The sequence below is a fragment of the Lontra canadensis genome, unplaced genomic scaffold (assembly GCF_010015895.1).
Source record: "Lontra canadensis isolate GAN:19392208 unplaced genomic scaffold, GSC_riverotter_1.0 scaffold93, whole genome shotgun sequence".
In the NCBI taxonomy this organism is placed as follows: Eukaryota; Metazoa; Chordata; class Mammalia; order Carnivora; family Mustelidae; genus Lontra; species Lontra canadensis.
This window is the reverse complement of record NW_022631087.1, coordinates 3840049-3860946: the sequence shown is the minus strand read 5'-3', so window position 1 is coordinate 3860946 and position 20898 is coordinate 3840049. Positions and strand designations below refer to the sequence as shown.

The following is a 20898-nucleotide window of genomic DNA, read 5'->3' as shown; positions in this document are numbered from 1 at the left end:
GTGGTGAGAAGTTATTGAAGACATTTACACAAAGTTTTATGATCCAATTTATGTTTTTGAAACCCTCTCTCTCACTGCCAGGGGTGCGTGGATTCAAAGCCCCGAGGTCACTCACTCTGGGCTGTACTTTTCCATACCTGGTGTCCTGCGTGTCTCCCTCCCACCTCCGCCCACCGGCTTTCTCTTTGATTGACACATGGCCCACGGGGGCTCCCTACCCCCAGTTTCCTTCCTACCGTTCCCTGTCTGCTCCCACAATTAGGGAATCTGATGGGCTCATTCTCGCTTAGAGGCATCTCAGAGATGCCTGTCCAGCCTCTGGCTGCAACTGCAGGGGCCTGTTTCTGGGACCGCATGGGTCCATGCCTGTGGCGTGCTGAGAGCGGTACCTGGCACACTTGTTAAGTGTTCAGTAAATGCTCGTTATTTGTGGGGAGTGATTAAAGCATGGGCAAACCAGTGCAGGAGCAAGCCCTCGGACACGAAAATGTTCACGTGCAGAAAGGGGTCTGGGAGCTGGGAGGAGCGCGTGGAACCTTGCATCCAGAGACATCCAGGAATGAGTCACACAGAGCGTGGCAGACTCCGCACCTTGAGAGTCCCACTGTGCGTTGGCGGATGCTTGCTTGTGGAACTCAATGGCTCCATGGGCTGGGGGTTTCCTGGAGGTTCATAGGCCTCAGGACTCCCATGCAGAAACACAGAGAACTTGCAGAACATAACAGGTAGCAGGTAGAGATGAGCTGGGATGAAGGGGAAAAACCCAGAGCTGTCCCGCACCAGCTCTGACCTGACCTTCCGTGTGACCTCAGGCAAAGTCTTTCTCTTCTTGGGGCCTCGGGTTCCGAATCTCCAGCATTCACGTGACCACTCTGGAGCTGCTGTGTGAGCATCTGTAACTGTGGTGTGCCGGGCTCTTGTGAGGCTGGGGATATTTATAAGAAGACCCTGCTTTTGCCTTTAAGGAGTAGAGAGCATCTTCATGACTCAGTGTATTAGTTGTCTGCTGGGGCAGAACAGATTGCCACAGATTTAGCAGGTTCAATAACTTCGGTATCTTGCAGTTTGGGGGGTGTCCAGAGTCTGGAGGGGTGCTAGCAGGGTCTCCTGCTCAGCTCCCAGGACTACCATCAAGGTGTTGGCTGGGGGCTGTGATCTCACGGGCGTCAGGGGCCTCCGCTAAGCTCACTCGGCTTTTGGCAGAATTCAGTTATAGGACTGAGGTCCCCGGTTCCTTGCTGCCTGGTGGCTGGGGTCCTTCTGAGCAATAGGAGGCCACCCTTAGGTCTTCGCCATGTGGTCCTCTGACGGCACGGCAGCTTCCTTCTTCAAAGCCAGCGGGAAACTCTGCAGTCTGTTCCATCCCGTGATCCACGGAGGCCGCATTCCGTCCCGCTCCCGGGTCCGGCTCACACTCAGGAGTGGGGTTGGACGGGTGTGCATGCCACAGGGCGCAGTTGTGGGGGCTACCTTGGAATGCAGCCTGCCACAGACAGGTAACAGGTTCTTACTCTGACAGATGCTGTGGGAGGAGCCCCCAGCCCTGCTGGGCGGTGGAGAAAGGGAGAGACAGGGAGTGGGTCCAAGGGGAGATGTTGCAGCATTGTATTAGAGGCTCAGTAGACAGCCGGTAGGAAGCACGCAGGGAGAGAACAGGGAGCATGCAGCATATTCAGGGAACAAAGAGGCCCCCCGCCTGTTGGGAACACACAGGCTCTGGTATGGTTACAGCTTAAGGCATGGGGGAGAAAGAGGGAACAGATGGGATTACAGAGGGCAGTGGGGAAACCAGGGCAGGTAGCCCCCCACCAGTTCAAACTCATCAGCGAGGCTCCATAAAGGACTGAGCTAGACCAGAGCCTCTGAGTCACCCCTAAACTTCTGTGTCCCTTTGACCTCTCACCCAGCCTTCGGTTCGGGTGCAGACACTCCCCCACCGAGCAGCACTTGAGCGAGTGACCTGGCCATAACAGACCCCTCTTCCCACTTCTCTTCCCTTTTCCTCCTCTATGCCATTTCAGATGAAAATAAAATCCAGTCCTTGAGATTCATGCTGACTCGTGGTTGAGATTAGTCTTCTGTCCTCCAGGCGGCAATGCAAGTGCCCCTCAGGCCCTTCGAGATGGGTTATCTGAAGCTCAGAGATTATAGTCTGCCCAGATGAGTGAGTTCCAGATAATTCCAGCTTAGAGCATCCCTGGTTTTCCTTGGTCCCGTTCACGCCTCCTGTTCGTACGTTTTATTAACAAGATATGCTGAATCGGGGTTAGTGGGCAGTGGGTACCTCCAAACTCAGGAAAAAGTGAAAGAGACAAATCCGACATACTTTCTAATCAGAATCAGGTGCCCTGACGTTGAATAATTTGGACCCTGGAGTCAGGCACTGTGGGGTCTTGGTGGCTCTACCACTTCTTGGCTTTGACCTTTGGGCAGATCAGCTCTCCAAGCCTTGGTTTCCTCATCTCATAATCCGGGAATGACAATGACAGTAGCTCCCCCCAAGGTTGTTGTCATGACCAGATGAGTTCACGCATAGCTGGGACTGAGCCCCAACATACAGTCCGAGGCTCCTTATCATGTCATAGCACCATTGGCCAAAATCTTCATATTTGTGGTACAAAAGGCCACTAGAATCACCAAGAGCTCTGGGTTCAGATTCCACTGGCTCCCTTCCTCCTCTGCTGGTGATCTTCGGCAAGTCACTAACACCTTTGGTTATCTTTCTCCTCATACAGAGAGTTAAAACCTAGGGTCCTGATCAGGGTTAAATGAGAGGCTGTCTGGGAAAGCCCTTGTTTTACGTATTTGCATTCAGCGAATATGTACGGATCTGAAAACCTTGACCGCACATGGTCGGTATTTAGGAGAGGGAAAGCAATATAGGAAAAAAGAAAAAAAAAAAGAAATATCTGGATTCAAAGTCCGGCGGCACCGCTTCCTCGCTGTGTGGATTTGGGGCTAGTTACTCAGGCTTCTTGAGCCTCATCTGACTTACCTGTGAAGTGGCAATGATACCGTCTGGGTCACAGATCGGTGTCTGGGTTTTTATAAAATGAGAGGTTCTAAAGTTCCCAGAGAGTGGTAGGTCTTCAACAAATACTCGGTTCCCTTCCCTTGCTGCTTTTTCTGTCTGTGCTACCTATGGAATTTGCAATCTGGAATGCGCAGCAATTAGAAAGGTTTTTAACATATTAACATCCCAAATCCATCCTTCTGTATACAGTTGCCATCAATAAAAATCCTTTTATTGGGGCAAAACAGAACCCCGCCTCCTGGTGCCAACTGGAAGCATCCTCCCGGCCAGCCAGGGCTGCAGGACCCTCGGCAGGACCTTCCGTCCCAACCCACTTCGGAGAAAACCCTGGCCGCTCTCGCATCTGCCACGGACGCTAAGCACAGAGGCCTTCCCTTCAAACCGCACACGTCCCCGGCGTGGCAGGCACACAGTTCCCCTCCTAACGCGCTGTGACAAGTATCGCCATCCTGACAATACCCCAGAGAGCCCAGGGACTTCCACACCCTAACGAGAGTGGCTTAGCGGGACATAATAAAAAATCATCGAGCAGTACCACTAGCTGGTGGAGACGGTAGGAATTCCTCCTTCCGCTCCATCCTACACGTCCAATTACAGTGCAGTAGGCTGACTGGTGCCTGCTGGATTGATTTTTAATTGAAGAAACATTTCGGGTGTGTTTGTAAACCTTTGAGTCAGAAGTAGGCCCTGCGTGAATGCCACAAAGAATTAGGGGAGCCGGTGTGCGGGCTCCCGTGCCTGGCTCTCTCTAGAATTCTGTTCAGAAAGAATGACTGCGGAGCTGGCTCCTCTCCCAGCACGCGGGAGACAGCCCTCCCATCCCAGCAGCTGCTGAGAATGGTTGATAGGGACGGGGGGTGGGGGGGCTGGCCAGGGGGACTCCGGGTCACAGCGTCCTTGCCACCTGGCCGAGGGACTCTTGCTCTCCTGTATTCCTTTGACAAAGTGCAACTCCAGAGACTCACGTGGCTGATGGGCTCCATTTTCTGTGAATGGAGGAAAGAGAACCTTAGCTGGGGTCATGAGGCTGACGCTTCAAATCACTCAGGAGCTTCTTAGAAATTCAAATTCTTGGTCCCACCCAGCCCTAGCCAACGGGGACCTCGGGAATCAGTGCTGGAGTGACCTTGGGTGTGTTTCAGTTCAGAAAAGCACCGTTCTAGAGAGTGACAGGGAACTTATTCTCCATGTAACAGCCCAGTGATCTTCTAAAACTCGATCTTCCTTGACTTCCAGCGGTGGGGTTGTGGCCCAATACACCCATCATCGGCTGAAAATACAGAAGTCGAAAATATACTTAATGCTCCTAACCTGCTAAGCGTCCTGGCTTAGCCTCGCCAACCTTAAACGTGCTCAGAACACTTACATTGCCCCCCAGCTGGGAAAATCGTCTTAACACAAAGCCTGTTTTATAACAAAATGTTGACCATCTCACGCAATTTATGGAATGCTTTACAGAAAGTGAGAAAAAGAACGGCTGTCTGGGGGCAGCATGATGGCCGGTGTACCCGTTGTTGAGTCCTGTGATCCCGGGACCGACCGGCATCACGAGAGAGCGTCCCTCCTGCATGTGGATGGCCTGGGGGAGAAACGCACTTGCAAAACACAAAGCACGGTGTCTCCGGAATGCATATCACTTTCGCACCATCCTAAAGTCGAAAAATTGTTAAGTCAACCGCTCTTAAGCTGGGGACCGTCTGTATCTCAGGTCAACATCTTTAAAACTCTCCGATGATTTCTCATTGCAGTTAGAATGGTACTACGGCTCAGGCGCCTGTGTGGCTCAGTGGGTTAAAGCCTCTGCCTTCAGCTCAGGTCATGATCTCAGGGTCCTGGGATCAAGTCTCACATTGGGCTCTCTGCTCAGCAGGAAGGCTGCTCCCCACCCCCACCCTCTCTGTCTGCCTCTTTGCCTACTTGTGATCTCTGTCTGTCAAATAAATAAATAAAATAAAATAAATAAAATAAAATAAAAAGAATGGTACTACAGCGGTCCACTATGGCCTTCCTGCTCCCCAGCATCTTCTGTCCTTCTGCCCCTCACTCGCCCGTCTTCCCTCTGTTCTTGCTTGAACGTGCTACACTCAGTTCCCCCAAGGGCTGCTCTGTCTCCTTGGAGAGCTTCTTGCCCAGACTTCCTCTGGGCTGGGTCCTTCTTCTTATATCCAAGTCTCAAATTTGGGACATGGCCTTCCCCGGCCAGCCCTCAGGGTTCCTCCTCCCTGTTTCCTGTTCTGCCTGCCTTTTTAGCCCTCCGCCCCCTCGGAACAGGTCACGGGTGGATCTGTGTCTTCTCCTTCCACCAGAAGGAAGCTCCAGAAGTTCAGGAACCTTGTCTTTTTCGTTCGTCCCAGGACCCAGCACGTACACCTGCACATCGTAGCTACGTAATAAGTATGTGTTGGATGTGTGCATGTTTGAAAGGCAGAACTAGAACCTAGGGAAGGAGCTGCAGCTGCTATATGTTGAGTACCGGCTGCGTAGCTCGCTTTGTGCCCAACACTTTATAGAGAAGCTTAGTAAATGGGCTTGTCAGCAGGGGCAAGCCCCCCTCCCCCAACATGAGTACCATTTAACACCTGTTTGTGTCCTGTATGAAGCAGGTCACATAGCCATCCCAGAACCAGCAGGGGGGTATCCGCAGAGGCTGTAGACTGAGAAAGAGGAGTGATTTGTAGCCGTTTTGTCATCTACGGAGGTATTACTCTCCACGCTGTGTATGCATAGAAACAGAAGCCCGAAGAACCGTCATCTCTTGCTCAGGGATGCAGACACAGCTCAGAGTTCAAACCCAGTTCTCTCTGCCCCCAGAGCCCACCGTGGCACCTCCATACCATGCAGCCCGCCTTGCTCTCATTAGCTGCCTTGTAGGGAGGGAGTTCCCCATCCCAGCAGAGGCCGACGGGCCTTCTGGAATTCCTTCCGACCCAGTCTTGTAGGTTTCTGACTCGGCTGCCTCCCTGCCCGCTCCTTTGTCCCTAGACAGAGCGCACAAGCCTTCCTGACTCAGCAGAACTCCCTTGGGTAACACTGGCTCCTGTCTAGACCTTTCTGACATCTCTTTGGCCCTTCTGGAGCCTTTGCCCTCCTCTGGGCAGCGTGAAGCAATAGTAGGCCCTCTGGGGACTCAGAGAAGAGCATGGGCCTGTGGGCTGGGACCGTGGGTACTAGCACTCAGTCACCCAGTGCTCTTGAGCAAGCCGTGCCCCGCTCCAAGGCTGAGCTTTTTCATCATCCAGATGGCATCATCTGAACAAGAAAACCTCTACAGTTCTTTCCAAACTGAAAATTGAGGATTAACCTTTGTCTCTTGAAACCCTCCCCCTTGTCCCCCGTCCTTGCTGTGCTATATACGTTATTGTCCGGTGTAAGAGACCAGAGAGCGACTCAGCCCAGGACTGCCCATGGAAGGAGCCGCACAGGACGACCTTAGGGCACAGGTGTGGGGAGACGCAGCCAGGAAAGGGGTCAAGAGAAGGGCGGGTCTTGGAGCCAGTCCGCCAGAGAGACTGAGGAGGAGGAGGAGGAAGAGGAAGGAAGGCACAGAAGCTGACCCAAGGGAAGAACACATTCATGTCTGGGGAAACGGGCAGCGGAGACAAGATCCTTGGGGACATTTATCCCAGGCTGCCCTGTAATTCCGTACGGAATACCGGTCTGGGGTCTGGGCATGGGGATCGGCCAGACATGGGGTCAATCCAGCTGCCCCGCTGAGTAGCTCCGTGACTTGAAAGAAGTCCCTTCACCTCCTCGAGCTTCCTTCCCCGGAACCCAGTGACAAGAATCCAGTTCATGGAATCAGCGTGAATGTTGAACGGTAACGGTGGAAATGCAGCCGGCACGGCACCCTCCAAGCAGCAGAGAGATGGTAGGGATTCATGCTGTCACCCTCACATTTTTATATGTTGTCCTCATTACGAGAAACCTCAGTCTGTCGCTGTTGTTCAGGTCCCGGCAGGAAGCTTGGTTTTGAGGAAAGAGAGGTCAGAAAGCTTGGGGCTGGTGGCAGCCGGGCAGGAGCGGCTGGGTCATCCTTACTTGTGGTTCATGAAGGTTCCACGGGACATCTGGCCCCATTTCCGGAAAAGCCCACATGGTCATGACATTTGCCACGTCAGAGGCACCTGAGAATCATCGGTATCTGTGTCTCTGTTCTCATGCTATGCCCTTGGAAGAGCTTGGAAGAAGGGCTTGCTTCCCTTGCTTCCCACTCAGAAAACTCAGACACAGACTCAGAATCCCAGGCGGCAGGGGGCCCCACCGTGGGAGCTGGCCTCTCTTCCCGCCGGACACGCGTGCCTCCCACCTGGGAGCTCTTACAGCCACGTGTTAAAAGTCATTCTTAACCTTTTACTCCCCAGCTCTCAAAGGATTTGTACGAGCAGCTGTCCCTTCCGAATGCACAGTCCTCTCCATTTCACAGACCGTGACAGTGAGGTGCAGGTGGGACCACTCAGAACCCCAGATCCGCTGAGCCCGGCAGAAACCCGGGCCTGCGGCAAAAGCCGCACGCGGACTCCGGGTAAAGCAGGCATTGTGGAGAAGGCGGAGCCTCTTAGAAAACTGGCTCCCGTCAATTTGATTAGTACGTATTATAAAGTAGGAGACATGGAGGGCATTTTCCCCTGATGAACATCTTAAACCTCCGTCATGAAAGATGAAGCGAATCCTGGCAGGAGCAATTCACAGAATTACTGAGAGGAAACTCTGAAGGTCCATTGAGAAAGCCATTGACATAAGATAGGTGTGCCCATTTTCTTTTGTTTAGAAGCAGGGAAATGCATGGAATCTATTTCCTGGTAATTGTCCGAGTAAAGTGGGCATTCCTACCAGGAGACCGCTGATTATGTACCTCTTGCTGGGCAGGGGAAAAATTGAAATAGGCTTTTGCTGTTTCTTAACCATAGATCCGATCTGTCAGGCACTTCTAATGTCTTTGGAGAAAAAAAAAAAATCTTCATAGATTTTCTGTTGAAGCATTTTTGTAGAATCCTCTCCATGGGAAGCACCTTTTGCTTTTTTTTTTCCTCTGGGCTTTCTTCCCCCCCCCCCCCCCCATAATCCTTGGCACGATGCCTGTCCTATAGCCTCGCAAAATTGGCCGGGACCCTTGGGCAGAAAGGGCTCTGACAAATGAAGACAGCATCACGCCAGGCATACTTTTGTCTCCAGCGTCCGTGTGTTTTTCCGTTCTCTTGCCAAACGCCCAACGTGTGTTTGTTCTCACTGTCTCCAAGGCCCCCTCCTGGTACCCATCTGTACAGGTCTGGCTCCAGTCCAAGGACCCAAGATGACCAGACATCTGGATCCCCAGTTTCTCCACCAGGGAAATGAGGGAAATGACAGCCTTGCACCGGGTTGTTGGGGGAGTCCTGGAAAGGGTCTGGTGCACTGTTAATGAGCTGATGATCATCGTTACCATTGCTCGTGTTTTAATGCTTCTTGTAACTTAGGGCCTCGGTTGGGTTAAATCTTCTGTGGCTGGTGCTACCTTAGCAGAGCCGTGCAGGGGCTGGACGTCTTTGCTAAGAGAGGAGGAGAGGCGTTAGGTGTTGTGACCTGGGAGGGACCCTTACATCAGTTAATGTAATCATCCTCACCCTCCACCCCTCCCGTGCAAAGAGGAGTCTGAGAGGAGAAGGCTTACCGTGGGATGCGACTCTGTCAGTATACCCCCACCTTCATCTGGAAGCAGATAAAATAAGAACCAGCCAGGTAAGTGCTTATGCTGATTTCAGAGATAAAGGAACTGAGCTTTGGGGATTGGCCCCCAGCGCGCAGTGATAGATGTTGGAGCAGGGACTTGGACTTGGAGGGGGCTGACCAGGTGTGTGTGGCGGTGGCGTCCGCCCTGGGAGGCTGGGTGCATCTCGCGTGGCCCGGGTCCCCATGGCTGGCTCAGCTTTCCTGTCTCCTGCAGGCTCCAGATGCTTGAGGCCATCTGCAAGCACTGGGAGGGACCCATCAGCCTGGCCCTCTACCTGTCGGACGCCGAGGCCCAGCAGTTCCTCCGCTACGCGCAGGGCTCCGAGGTGCTCATGAGCCGCCACAACGTGGCCTACCACATCGTGTACAAGGAGGGCCAGTTCTACCCCGTGAACCTGCTGCGCAACGTGGCCATGAAGCACGTGGGCACGCCCTACATGTTCCTGTCTGACATCGACTTCCTGCCCATGTATGGGCTCTATGAGTACCTCAGGTGAGGGCCCAGGGGACGCCGGCTCGAGCAGTGCTGGGACCAGAACGCTCCCCGGGAGCGTCCTCCTGTCCCTGTCTTCCCTCTTAAAGATGGGGCAGCTGGGACCCGGTTGGGGAGGGCGGGGAGGGGACCCATCTGCATCCACCCAGAGAGAGAGCGCTGCCCGCCGGCTTCAGCAGGGCCATTGGGCAATCTGGTGTCCTTGTTTTCCTGACTAACAGGCCAGAACCCCACTTTGCATACCGAAACTTTGGAAGCTGCTTGTGGCCTCAGATGCATCTCTTCCACTCCTGGTCTAATGCTCTCTAGCTGCTAGGGAAACATGTCGCCCCTCTTCCGGTTTTGGATCAGATGACCTTCATCTAACCATTCTAGAAAGATCACTGCCTATTCTGTAAAACAAAGCAGTGTGACGGTGAAGGACAGCATTTATTTAAGTGCCTTTTGTGTGCCAGGCACGGTTCTGAGTGCCTGACTAGCAGGAATTCATTCCCACCCCCCACGGTCCCTGGGCTGAACGCTATGATGATCCTCGTTTCCCGGATGGGAATGTGTGGGGCTGTGAGCCCACAGTTACACGCGGACTCACGTAGGGGCCAGGCTCAGCCAGTCTGACTGCAGAGCTGTGGGCTGAGTCGCCATCCCGGTGGCCTCAGTGACTCTCCAGTCACCAGTCCCAGCTCTTCCCACGTGGCGGGGCCGGCGTCCAGCGGCTGGACAAGGCACTCTGCACGTGGAAGGCCGGATGGTTGCGTGGGGAGTGGCATTTGTTATGGTACAACAACCAGTCTGGGCTGAGAGGGACTGCTGAATTCATACAGCCCGGAAGTCCCCATGTGGCTAAACTAAAGTCACAAGGTATCACTCGAACTGTAAATGGTCAGGCTTCCCCCACCCCCCATCCTTTATTGCTGGCATCTGTTGGCCTGAATTCTCTCTGCTGCCGGTGGTGCTTGCCTGGATCCTGGTACTGGGAGAGGTGATTTGTGCTTATTAATCATCCTGCCGGAGCCACACATCAATCCCAGAAGGCAGGCAGGGCTCCCCCTATTACTGTGGGCAACAGCGAGGCCCAAAGCAGCAGAGCCCCCTGCTCCAGTCCCCACGTCTTTGCTCCAGGAGTGAAAGCAGAGTCCTGGCCGGCAGGCACCCAGCTCTGTACTTGCCTGGCTGCTCTGGGATTACGGACTGTCCCCACAGGGCAGGAGTAACATTCTTTCTCTCCCGCTCTCTTGCCCTCTCTCCCTTTGCATGTGTGTGTCTGTGTGTCTCTGTCTCTCAGTCTTTCTCTTATTGTCTCTGTTGCTCTCACTTTTAAAAAAAGATCCTCTTCCCAAAGTGTTTAAACCTTTTGTTCCAAAGCCGCAGCACAGGTGCCATTTAAGTCCCTCCCCGCCCTGCTCCTCAGAGCAAGGAAAAGCAGCGTGCATTCTCTGTCCACATTTCGGCACCGGGCTTCTTTACAGGTTATCTTGGGATTTCCTAACCCCGGTCCCCGACCTGTGAGCAGGAGGAGCCCCTTGCAGCCTCTCTCGTCCGTGACGTTGGGGCGGCATGCTTCTCTGTCAGGAAGGATGGGAGATGTCTTCCCTAAGAGCATGGGCTGCGCTGCCCCAAGTCCTGATGTGGTCACAGGGCTCCGGCCAGCGCCATCTGTCCTCTGGCTCCTGCTCCCGCTGCAGCGGGGCCTTGGAATCCCAGTGTGTGTGGTGAGGGCGCCCCCATGTGGCCAGACTGCGCTTTTGGCACCTGATTCCTGGAGAGTCCCAAGCCCCCACAGCCTGCAGCATCACAAGCTCTGGGAGTCCCTGTGCGAGGATGGGAGGGGGGTTCCCAAAGGAACAGATGGTGGGGGCCACCCTCCACCAAGAAAAGAGAGGCTTGAGGATCAAACGAAGGCCCAGGCTTCCCCATTAAGGGGCTCTTCTGCAGGAGCCCCCCAGGGGCCTTCCTTCCAAGGAGTTGGCGGTGAACCCGTCCTCTCCTAAGAGTCTGTGGTCTGCTCCCCACGTCCAAGCCCTCTTATTATTTTACCTCCTGGGTCTCATGTTGTAAAAACCATCACGCAGGAACAGATTGTTTCTATGTTCTAGTCCTGTGTTTTATTGATCAAAGATGCTATTAATCTCTACTCAAGACTTTACTGAGGAGGAGCTAACCAGCGGTGCCGGTAATTAACATGTCCTTAACACAGACTCACCGGGGGCTTGGTTGGCCTTTGTCCCTTGTTACAGGAGGGTGCGCGGTTACCCTAGGGGGGTTTGAAACATTGCACGTTGCTCCCAGAACGCTACTCCTCTTCAGAGTCCCTACAGAAGTCCAGAGACCCTACCTTGCCTGGGAAGAAAGGATCTTGTCCAGTCTTTTTTTTTTTTTTAAGTTTTTCATTGTAATTCCTGGATCATTAACCTACGGTGTCATATTAGTTCAGGTGTATGACATAGTGACTCAGCACTTCCATACGTCACCTGGCGCTCATCACGGCAGGGGCCCTCCTTCATCCCCATCACCTGTTTCATCCATCCATTCCGCACCCCCCCTCCCTCCTCTGGTAACCAGCAGTCCGTTCTCTACAGTTCAGAGTCGACTTCTTGAAATATCTCTCTGTTTGTTTTTAACTTTGCTCATTTGTTTGGTTTCTTGAATTGCACATATGAATGAAATCATATGGTCTTTGTCTTTCACTGACTGACTGACTTCGCTTAGCATGGTACCCTCTAGCTCTGTCCACACCGCTGCAAATAGCAAGATCTCATTCTTTCTATGGCTGAGTGGTATCCCACTGTATATACACACCACAACTTCTTTATCTGTTGATGTCTTGATGGACACCTGGGCTGCTTCCATCACTTGGCTGTTGTAAATAATGCGGCTATAAATATCAGGGGACCTGTATCCCTTTGAACTAGTGATTTTGTATTTGGGGGTAAATACCCAGTAGTGCGATTGCTGGGTCGTAGGGCAGCTCTGTTTTAACTTTCAGAGGAACCTCCATGCTGTTTGCCAGAGTGGCTGCACCAGCTTGCATTCCCACCTAACAGGGCACGAGGTTCCCCCTTTTTCCGAATCCTCTCCAACACCTGTTTCTTCTTGTGTTGTTGATTTTAGCCATTCTGACAGGTGTGTGATGACATCTCATTGTGATTTTGATTTACATTTCCCCAATGGTGAGCGTCGTTTCATGTGTCTGTCGGCCCTCTGGATGTCTCTTCGGAGAAATGTCTATTTGTGTGTTTTGCCTATTTTTTAGTGAGGTTATTTGGTCTTGGGGTGTCGAGGTGTATTGTCCAGTCTTCTTTGTAAAGTACACATGTGGAAACAGACCAGAAGCCCTGACTTGCCCCGACTTGCTTGTCTAGAACAAACAGACCTTATAACTTTCCTGATTCTTCTTCTGTCCCATCCTTAGTATCCATTCGTCTTTCCTTTCATCTAGTGGGTAAACTTTTCTTTCTTTTCTTTTTAGAAAGGAGGGCTTCTTTTTTTTTTTAAGATTTTATTTATTTATTTGACAGACAGAGATCACAAGTAGGCAGAGAGGCAGGCAGAGAGAGAAGGGGAAGCAGGCTTCTGCTGAGCAGAGAGCCCAATGCGGGCCTCAATCCCAGGACCCTGAGATCATGACCTGAGCCGAAGGCAGAGGCTTAACTCACTGAGCCACCCAGGTGCCTCTAGTGGGTAAACTTTTATAAGGCACCTGCTACTCTGTGTCGCCGTATCTGTGAACCACAGAGATAGGACTGGTGAATCCCAGTGCTTACAGACCAGCGGTAATGACAGTTCAGTAAAGATGCAGAATCTTTAGGTTCTGCAATGGGGCGGGGGGTGTCCCCTCCCAGTGGGATCCACCTAGTCTGGGGGTGGGGTTGGGAGTGGGAAGAAGAAGAAGAAGAAGACAGATCCAAACAGAGGCTGAGTTGGAGTCAGCCGGTGGAGGTGGCAATGTTCCAGGCGGAAGCAGCTGTCCATTCCAGAGGCACAGGGTGGCCGGGGCCTTGATGGGGAGAGCAGCGAGAGACGATGTGGACAGAAATGTCAGCTGGCGTGGGTCCCGCAGGACTCCTGATAAATATATAGAGGAATATGGGCTCCCTGAGGCAGGAGAGCCATGGAAGAGCCCCAGGAGAATCGGCAGATCCGATGTTCCTTTTGGGAAGATCATTCTAGTTGCTTTTCGAAGGATCAGAATCAGCAGGGCCAGGGCAAGGGGGAGAAACGGGGGGACTGTTGTGCTGATCCAGGCAAGAGGCACGGAGGGTCTGATGCAGGGTCGGAAGCAGAAAGGTGGCAGGTAGATGGACCAGTGGGAGATTCAGCAGCTGACGTCAGGAACTGTCTGCAAAGGTGTCTGGACTTTGAAAGGGAAGGTGGGAATCTCTCCCAAACGCTGCCACCTGACTCTTCTTGGCAAAGTCCGCACCCTGAAGTCCGGCCTGCTTTGGCCCGCCTCTCACGCCGGCCGCCTCCTGCCCTGCTTGTCCAAGTCCTTCCCGGACGGAGCAGGCTATCATGGCCTTGACGTTGAGTGTTACGGTGGACAGGACACTTGCTGAGACCCAGGACTCCTGTTCCCGCTCACGCTGTGTGCCGTAGTGAACTGTGTGACTTCCAGCAATTCTGTTTTCAGCCTGTTTCCTCATTATCAAGTGAAGAAATTATCTTATATCAGGAGTCATAAATGCAGATGCCCGGAGGGGCCAGAACCTTAGCCCAAAGCAACAAAAAATGCTGAGTAGGATTCTCTAGAGAGACTACCACTCCCATCTGAGGCTCTTAGCTTCTCTCCACGCCAAATGTGGCATGATTGCTTTGGGGGCAGTGGGCGGCAGGGCTAAGGTCTTCATATTTTTCTTTCTTTTTTAAAAGATTTTACTTATATATTTTAGACGGTGGGAGAGTGTGCGACTGGGATGCTGGGGAGGAGATGCCGGGGGAGAGGGACAAGGACGAGCAAACTCTGTTGAGCATGGAGCCCACAGCAGGCCTGGATCTTAAGAGCCTGAGATCATGACCCGAGCTGAAACCAAGGGTCGGATGCTTAACTGACCGAGCCACCCAGGTAACCCAGTCTTCGTATTTTTCGAGAGGAGCTGGATACTTGGATTTTTGTGTTTTGATTTTTAAGTTGACAAGTAATTTAAAAACAAAACAAAACACTATCCAGTCCCAGACCAATATTTCTTCAGGCTGAGTAGAACCTCCCAGCCCCATCCTGTGCCATCAGTTTGTGACCTCTGACCTAGATAATTCCTAAGCACCAGAATTCTGAGAACAGGTAAGGACTAGGATTCTATCAGAAGCCCCAAAGAAGCTTGCACTGTTCTTTTCATATAAGGATAACTATATTGGCTTGCCATTGGCTTATGGAAAATTCTCTTCCAGTGAGTGGGATAAGTGTGTTTCTGATCCAAACACTAAAATTGGATGTGCTTTGTGACCAGTAGTATATCGTTAGTCTGGGATGAGGTTATGGGTATGGTTTGCCATGAGTGTCGTGGACCCCAACAAGGCCTGCAGACCCCTCTAGAAACCAACTTCTCCAGCAAAGATGCCCAACAAAATGCCATATCCAAATTCTGTTAAAATGGACATAATATCACAAATGCTGGTAGTTACAGTTTTTTGAGCCCTTAACTTGTGCCAGCTGCTTTGTAAAAATGACCTCTATGGTTCCACACCTCTCTGTGAGGTAACTGTTAGCACAGGTGGCCAAGCCGAGGCCCCGGTGAGGTTAAATATTCATGTCAGAGGGGGCAAGTGGGCTGCCCCCCAGGACAGCCTGCTCGCTTCTGGAAGGGGCCAGATCACTCTCAAAACCCCAGGACATGGGAGCAGGCTGACGGGCAGCCCTCTCCCTGGACCCCCTGCCCCCACAAACAATCATGTCGCCCTTCCGGGGCGGGGGGCACTTGCTTTCCCCAAACAGTTCAGCATCAGCGCTCCCTTGGCGGTTGCTCAGCAACCAGCTAATCTTACAGCAAAAACAAACGGATCAATCAGAAAATAACAAAGTCAGGTACTCGCGTGGATCCAGCTCGGCGAGGCGAGGCAGAGCTGCTCCAGCATCCTGGGTCTGGTGCGCCTAACAAGAGTGTGACTTGGGGCGACTCACTTAGTCTCTCCGGTCCTCTGTCTTCTCAGTTAATAAAGGGGCTATTAAGAGCCTCCTGCAAAGGCATTGGAGGGACTCAACAGGAGTTAATTCTCTGTCCTGCTCACAACACTCAGAACTGGACTTCTTCACCTGGCCTCCCCACCCCCCCGACCCTCTCCCGTGCAAACTGCCAGCTTCAGGATAGCAAGGTCACTCCAGACCACCATCACGGCCTTTTTTCCTACAAAATGAGAAGCTGTAGACTTACGTTCATTGATTGAAAACCGTATGTAGTGAGCGCCTGTTACATGCCAGGCAGCGTGCCGCCTTGGGATGGGGCCGTCCCCGGAGTCATTCAGACCTGCCTTTCAATGCTGAGTACTCCTTACTCAGCATTTTGTTAACTTCCTGGGACTTTTTTTAAATTTGTGAGCTGGGGGTTGTGTTACTTCTTCCCTCTTAAGGTCCTGAGAAAATGAAATGTGGTCACATCTGGACAGCAAAGGCACTCTGCCATGAGTCATGCGTCATTCATATCTGTGACATTGCACTGCTGGGACTCTCGGTGAGCAGGACAAGCCAGCGGGTCCCTGCCCTCGTGGGGTTTACATTCTAGGGGCCCCTCTCAGCTGTACGGGTTGCTGCCGTTCTTGTTACCAATACAGAAATAGAGAGCAAAGATACAGAGCCACAGACTCGCAAGGAGATGACCCAGGATGGGTGGCCAGGGATGACCTCGGAAAGATGCGGAGAGTTGGTGATGCACTTGAAGGACTAACAAGCATAAAGGCATGAGGTATCTTGACATTTTTGAAGAATGTTCCAGAATGGCTGAGGAATCGAAGGTGAAAGGGACAGCTTCTCTCAGCTGGGACATTCCATACCCGTGAGACTGAGCAGGCTTCTTGGACTCATCCTGCAGAATCCTCATCTTTGTTCAACGCCTGAAGCTTAAAACATCTGCTCTGTTTCACAAATGTCACCTTTGCTTCCTGGGGGATACACCTATCACCCTGTATGGAGACTATATTCTGACCGTGTACAGGAATGACAGACTTCAGTTTTATTCTGTTCCCTCCAGGATGGTGGCCATCCACCCTCCTCCATCAGATGTCCCCTGGCACACACAGCTGCTCTGTAAACACTTGTTGAATGAGTCCTGAAATCAGAACAAGACCAGGTAGAGAGAACACCAGGCCCGGCCAGCCGGCTTCCTTCCATGAGCCCTGACTAGGTGGCATTTCCACACTAGGGTTGTCCAGGTGGGACTCGATTCCAAGCTGCCTGCCCCAGAGCTGCCCTCCTGACTTTGGGGGAACCGACTGCCCTCCCGTAACCCACCGTCAGCACCTAGCACAGCGACAGCATGTGGGATGCCCTCCTGCAGAAAGCGCATCCCACAAGGGTCATTAAGTAGGGGTGAGTCCGGATGCTGAGAGTTACAGGAGGTGAGGAGTACGGAGTCCCTGGCATAAAGCGTGGCCCCATAACAGTAGCTGTTCCGTGTTTTAAAACTTTGCCCCCAAGCTCATTTTTAGCTTCTCTTTCTTCTGCAGCCCTCTCTGAGGGACACGTTCTCTCTCTGGATATGTTAATGCTGTCCATTTAGGAACCCCCAGATCTTGCTGGGGCCCGGGCACCCCGCCCTGGCTCTCCAGAGGATTCTGCCCATCTCTGACCTCATCTGTTAAGTGTATAATTTACACTTGCACTCTCTGAGGACAGCCTTGGGCCCCTCACTTGCAGGTCTTTGCTGTTGTCCCCACATGCCTTCTGGAAGCCTGTCCTCCAGGAGCTCCTTTCCTAGGTAACAGTATAGAGGCTGAGCACACCCCATTACCTGCCTCTTTGCTCAGGGAGGAAGCAGGACCCCCTGGGCCAGGGCCTGCCTCCCAGCGATCAGGGCCGGTAACAGGTGCAGCAGCCTCACCCCCTGCCCGCCCCCACCCCAGGGAGGTTGCTGAGTCCTCAGAGGTGGTGTTCAGATGCTGCCTAGGCATCCCGCTGGAAAGCCCGGCTTCTGTCTGGTGTTGTTGCAGCTAGGCAGTGTAAGGGGTGTGGGGGCAGCCAGAGACAGGGGCTTCTGCTAGCCTCCCTGACACACGCATTCACACACACGCAAAGGTACACATACACACATTCACACACGCGCGCGTGCACACACACATGCATGCGGATGCCTCCCTTGCCCCTCCTAGGTGGGTTCCATCTGTGGCCACATTCATCCACTGCTCCTCACCACCGGCCGGCTCACTCGCGAGTTCGGTTTGCACCCTGCCCACGCCCTCGTTCCAGGAAGAAGCTGAAATCAGAAAAGGGTGGTCTCAGATGTGTGCCTCGGCTTTCTCTCCTGGCAGGGGTCACCCCAACCCTACCCATGGCACCCCAGCCCTGCCCATGTCCCCCCAGAGAACGTGCCAGGAGAATATGCAGGCACAGCAGGCTGTGGAGGGGCAGGAAGGGAGGAGGGCTGGACAAGCGCCTTCTGTGCACCGGGGCCATACCGGGTGCTCGACATGTGGTCCCTGTTTCATGACAACCCAGTCAGGGCTCTGAGCTCTGAGCTCTCATTCCCATTATCCAGGCGGGACGATGAAAATGTGGAAGGTATATTTTCTCCAAAGTCCTGTGGATTAAGTGGCCAGACTATAATTTCAACCCAGTTTTGGAAACTCGGTCATTTCCAAAGGACGGCCTTCACCATACCATCTTTGTCTCCGTGTGCCGACCACACACTGACTCCTTCCTTCCCTGTGCATTCGTTGAGTGACTCCTGTGGGCTGGAGCCGGAAACCCAGCCCCGAACTCAGTTCACCGCTGACCTCAAGCCTGGCAGAGCCGACAGGTGCACATAGGCAGTCTGCATGCTGTTACCACTGCCATGTCCCGCCATCGCCAGTGCATGGAACAGTCCCAAAAGAACCGGTCCCAAAGGCGATCTGGCCAGATGTCCAGGGGATGGCATCAAAGCCAGCAGAGGGGCAGGGGAGGGGCCGGGAGCGAAGCTGCTGCCTCAGGCTGCACACAGAGCCTTAAGAGGAAGAGTGGGGCCGTTCTGGGCTTTCTTCCACAGAGGGGCACTCCAGCACAAACTGCTGTTCTGCCTCCCATCCACTTTTTTTTTTTTTTAAGATTTTATTTATTTATTTGACAGAGAGAGACAGCAAGAGAGGGAGCACAATCAGGGAAAGTGGGTGAGGAAGAACAGTCTTCCCAAGGAGTAGGGAGCCCGATGTGGGGCTCGATCCCAGGACCCTGGGACCATGACCTGAGCCAAAGGCAGATGCTTAATGACTGAGCCCCCCAGGCACCCCTCCCATCCGCTTTTAATATAACTTTCACCTCCATCCCTGGGAACATGTGAGAATCGCTTGGACTCCTTAGAGCTCAGCTTTGATTAAACAGCGTGCTCTCTGATCTTGGACTGGGCTCTGCCAATCCGGGGCTCCAAGAGCTGATGGGCCTCCTCTCCTGGCTTTGTGACAGCAGCCCCAGGGCCTTCAGCCTGCGGTGCCCAGCAGCATGTCCCTTGTCAGCCCTGGCCTCGGCCTCTCACTGCACCTCTACAAATACCAGCTCAGCCTGTTCTGTTACTGGAGCAGAAGTTTGCATGGACAGAGATCGAGGATCCGCCCACCCCTGCCCAAAGCATAGAGGCTACAGGAGGTGCCCACATGGTAACCAGCACCACAAGGACTGAGCTGAAAGCAATTCCCTGATCCAAGCCGTAGCATGTGGGAAGACGCTCTCCAGAATTCTGGGATGGAGTTCTCCGGCTAAGGGTGGAGGGCGTGATCTCAGCACCAAGGACAGAGGAGGTGAGGAAGATAGGCACGGACCAGTCTGCCACATTTGACTATGAGGGGACACTACTGACCTTGGCCAGGTCCAGGGGTTCAGTGGCAGATTCCACTCATTTGAAAAAAGCAAATCACCAATGAAGGAGGGCCCAGGACAGCCAGTAGATCATTGCGCACGTCTCTGCCTCTCCCGACACCATCTGTGTGCTGGCCTCTGACCTCCTCGCTGCTGTGAGGCAGGACCCGCTGTGGAGATAAGTGTGCGGGCTGTAGCCGCTGGCCCTGCCCCTCCTTTCTGGCCCCAGACCACTCTTCCATCAGCTGCCCTGACCCAAGGTGGACTCCAAGAGGCTCATTGCTTCAGTTGCGTTAACAGACTTGACTCAGAGCCTGTGATTGATGATCTCTCCCAGTTATTTCTACGCTGGTGCAGCCTTGACGAACACAGTGATTGCCTTCTTCCCTTAAGGATGACAGTAGGATGATGGTGGGTGCCCCTGTCAGCTGGGTTAAAAGGCAAATTGCTGAACCTCTCGGGGGTCTCATGACTTTATCAGTAAACCCAGAAATACTAGTGCTTCTGTCACACGTGGCAATGATGAACGAAGTAAAGAAGATTAAAGAAGTAAAGCATCTGACGTGCTTAAGGGGCTTGGCACTGAGTAGACATAAGCACCCTTTGTTACCACGTATCGACCACCAATGGTGTCCCGGACATTTCTAAGAAATTCAGTTCCCCCAAATCCTGTGTGCTTTCTTTCCAAATATTTAGAACCCCCTCCACAGACCCCCTAACTCCTGCTGCTTAGAAAACAGTGGGGATCTCTGCTCCAGAGAGCAGAGAAGACACTCCTGTCTTCCTCCCTCCCTCCCTGCACTTTGAGGTCGGTCCAGACCAAGGTTCTGTCTGGATTCAGCTCTGTACTCCGTGTCTATGTCCGGTCTCATAAATATCCATTAATGAGCATATTATCTTAGTTCTCTTAATAACCAAGTCTGAGAAATATTTATTATCAAGATAAGAAAACAAAAGCCCAGAGAGTTATGCAAATTGCCCATGATCACACAATTAGCGCGGCCGTGAAGATAGGATCTCTGTCGTCTAAAAGATCACGCTCTGTTTCTTACTCTTCGGCTTCCCTTGACATTGGTGTTCCCCTGAGAGAGATTCGGCTCTCAAATCTGTGGAAGTAGTTTTAGTCAGCTCTTCTTGGACCATCAGTCTGGCCACACGGAGGATGCCGTGATCGCACGTGGCTGCCACTTGGCCAGAGTTGAAGAGCATCGTGGTGACAGGTGTGGGTCCTGGTTCATCCCACCCCCTGCCCTTCCCCCCCCGAGTCTGCCCAGTGCTAAAGCTGGCATCCACTGTCCTCGGCCAGCCTGCCTACCCCGTCCCTGCGGCTGTCCGGGTCTGCCCTCCCTCCGCCACCAACCCCCCGCCCCACACCTGAGATATAGACAGACTGAAACAGGAGATCATTGCAAAACCATTTATTTCTGTTTTAAACTTGACTGTGCTTTCTCATTTTTATCTACATCAGAGGGAGATGATTTCTCTCATTTTGTTTCCCTGAAGGTGACACCAAGTTGGGTTGCCAGTGTCTAAGCCCACACACCAATGAGAGAGGAAGTGTTCGTTTCAGGGAATTCTGAATAGAGTCGATGCATACAAGTAGAGAGGCAGGAGTCCGTTAAGCCTTTGCGGGAAACCAACATGTAACTCAAGTCCCGTTTTCAGGCAAGCGTCACTGTTTGTGGGACCCCAGAG

The 20898-nt window shown here is 52.8% G+C and overlaps 1 protein-coding gene across 1 annotated transcript in view; it reads left to right on the top strand.

Moving 5' to 3' along the window:
• Positions 1 to 20898, top strand: part of LARGE1 (LARGE xylosyl- and glucuronyltransferase 1) — a 520460-nt gene that overhangs the window by 481613 nt on the left and 17949 nt on the right. Inside the window, exon 12 of the mRNA XM_032836533.1 lies at positions 8955 to 9233. Coding sequence (XP_032692424.1) covers positions 8955 to 9233 — 279 coding nt within the window. The remainder of the gene's footprint in view (positions 1 to 8954; positions 9234 to 20898) is intronic.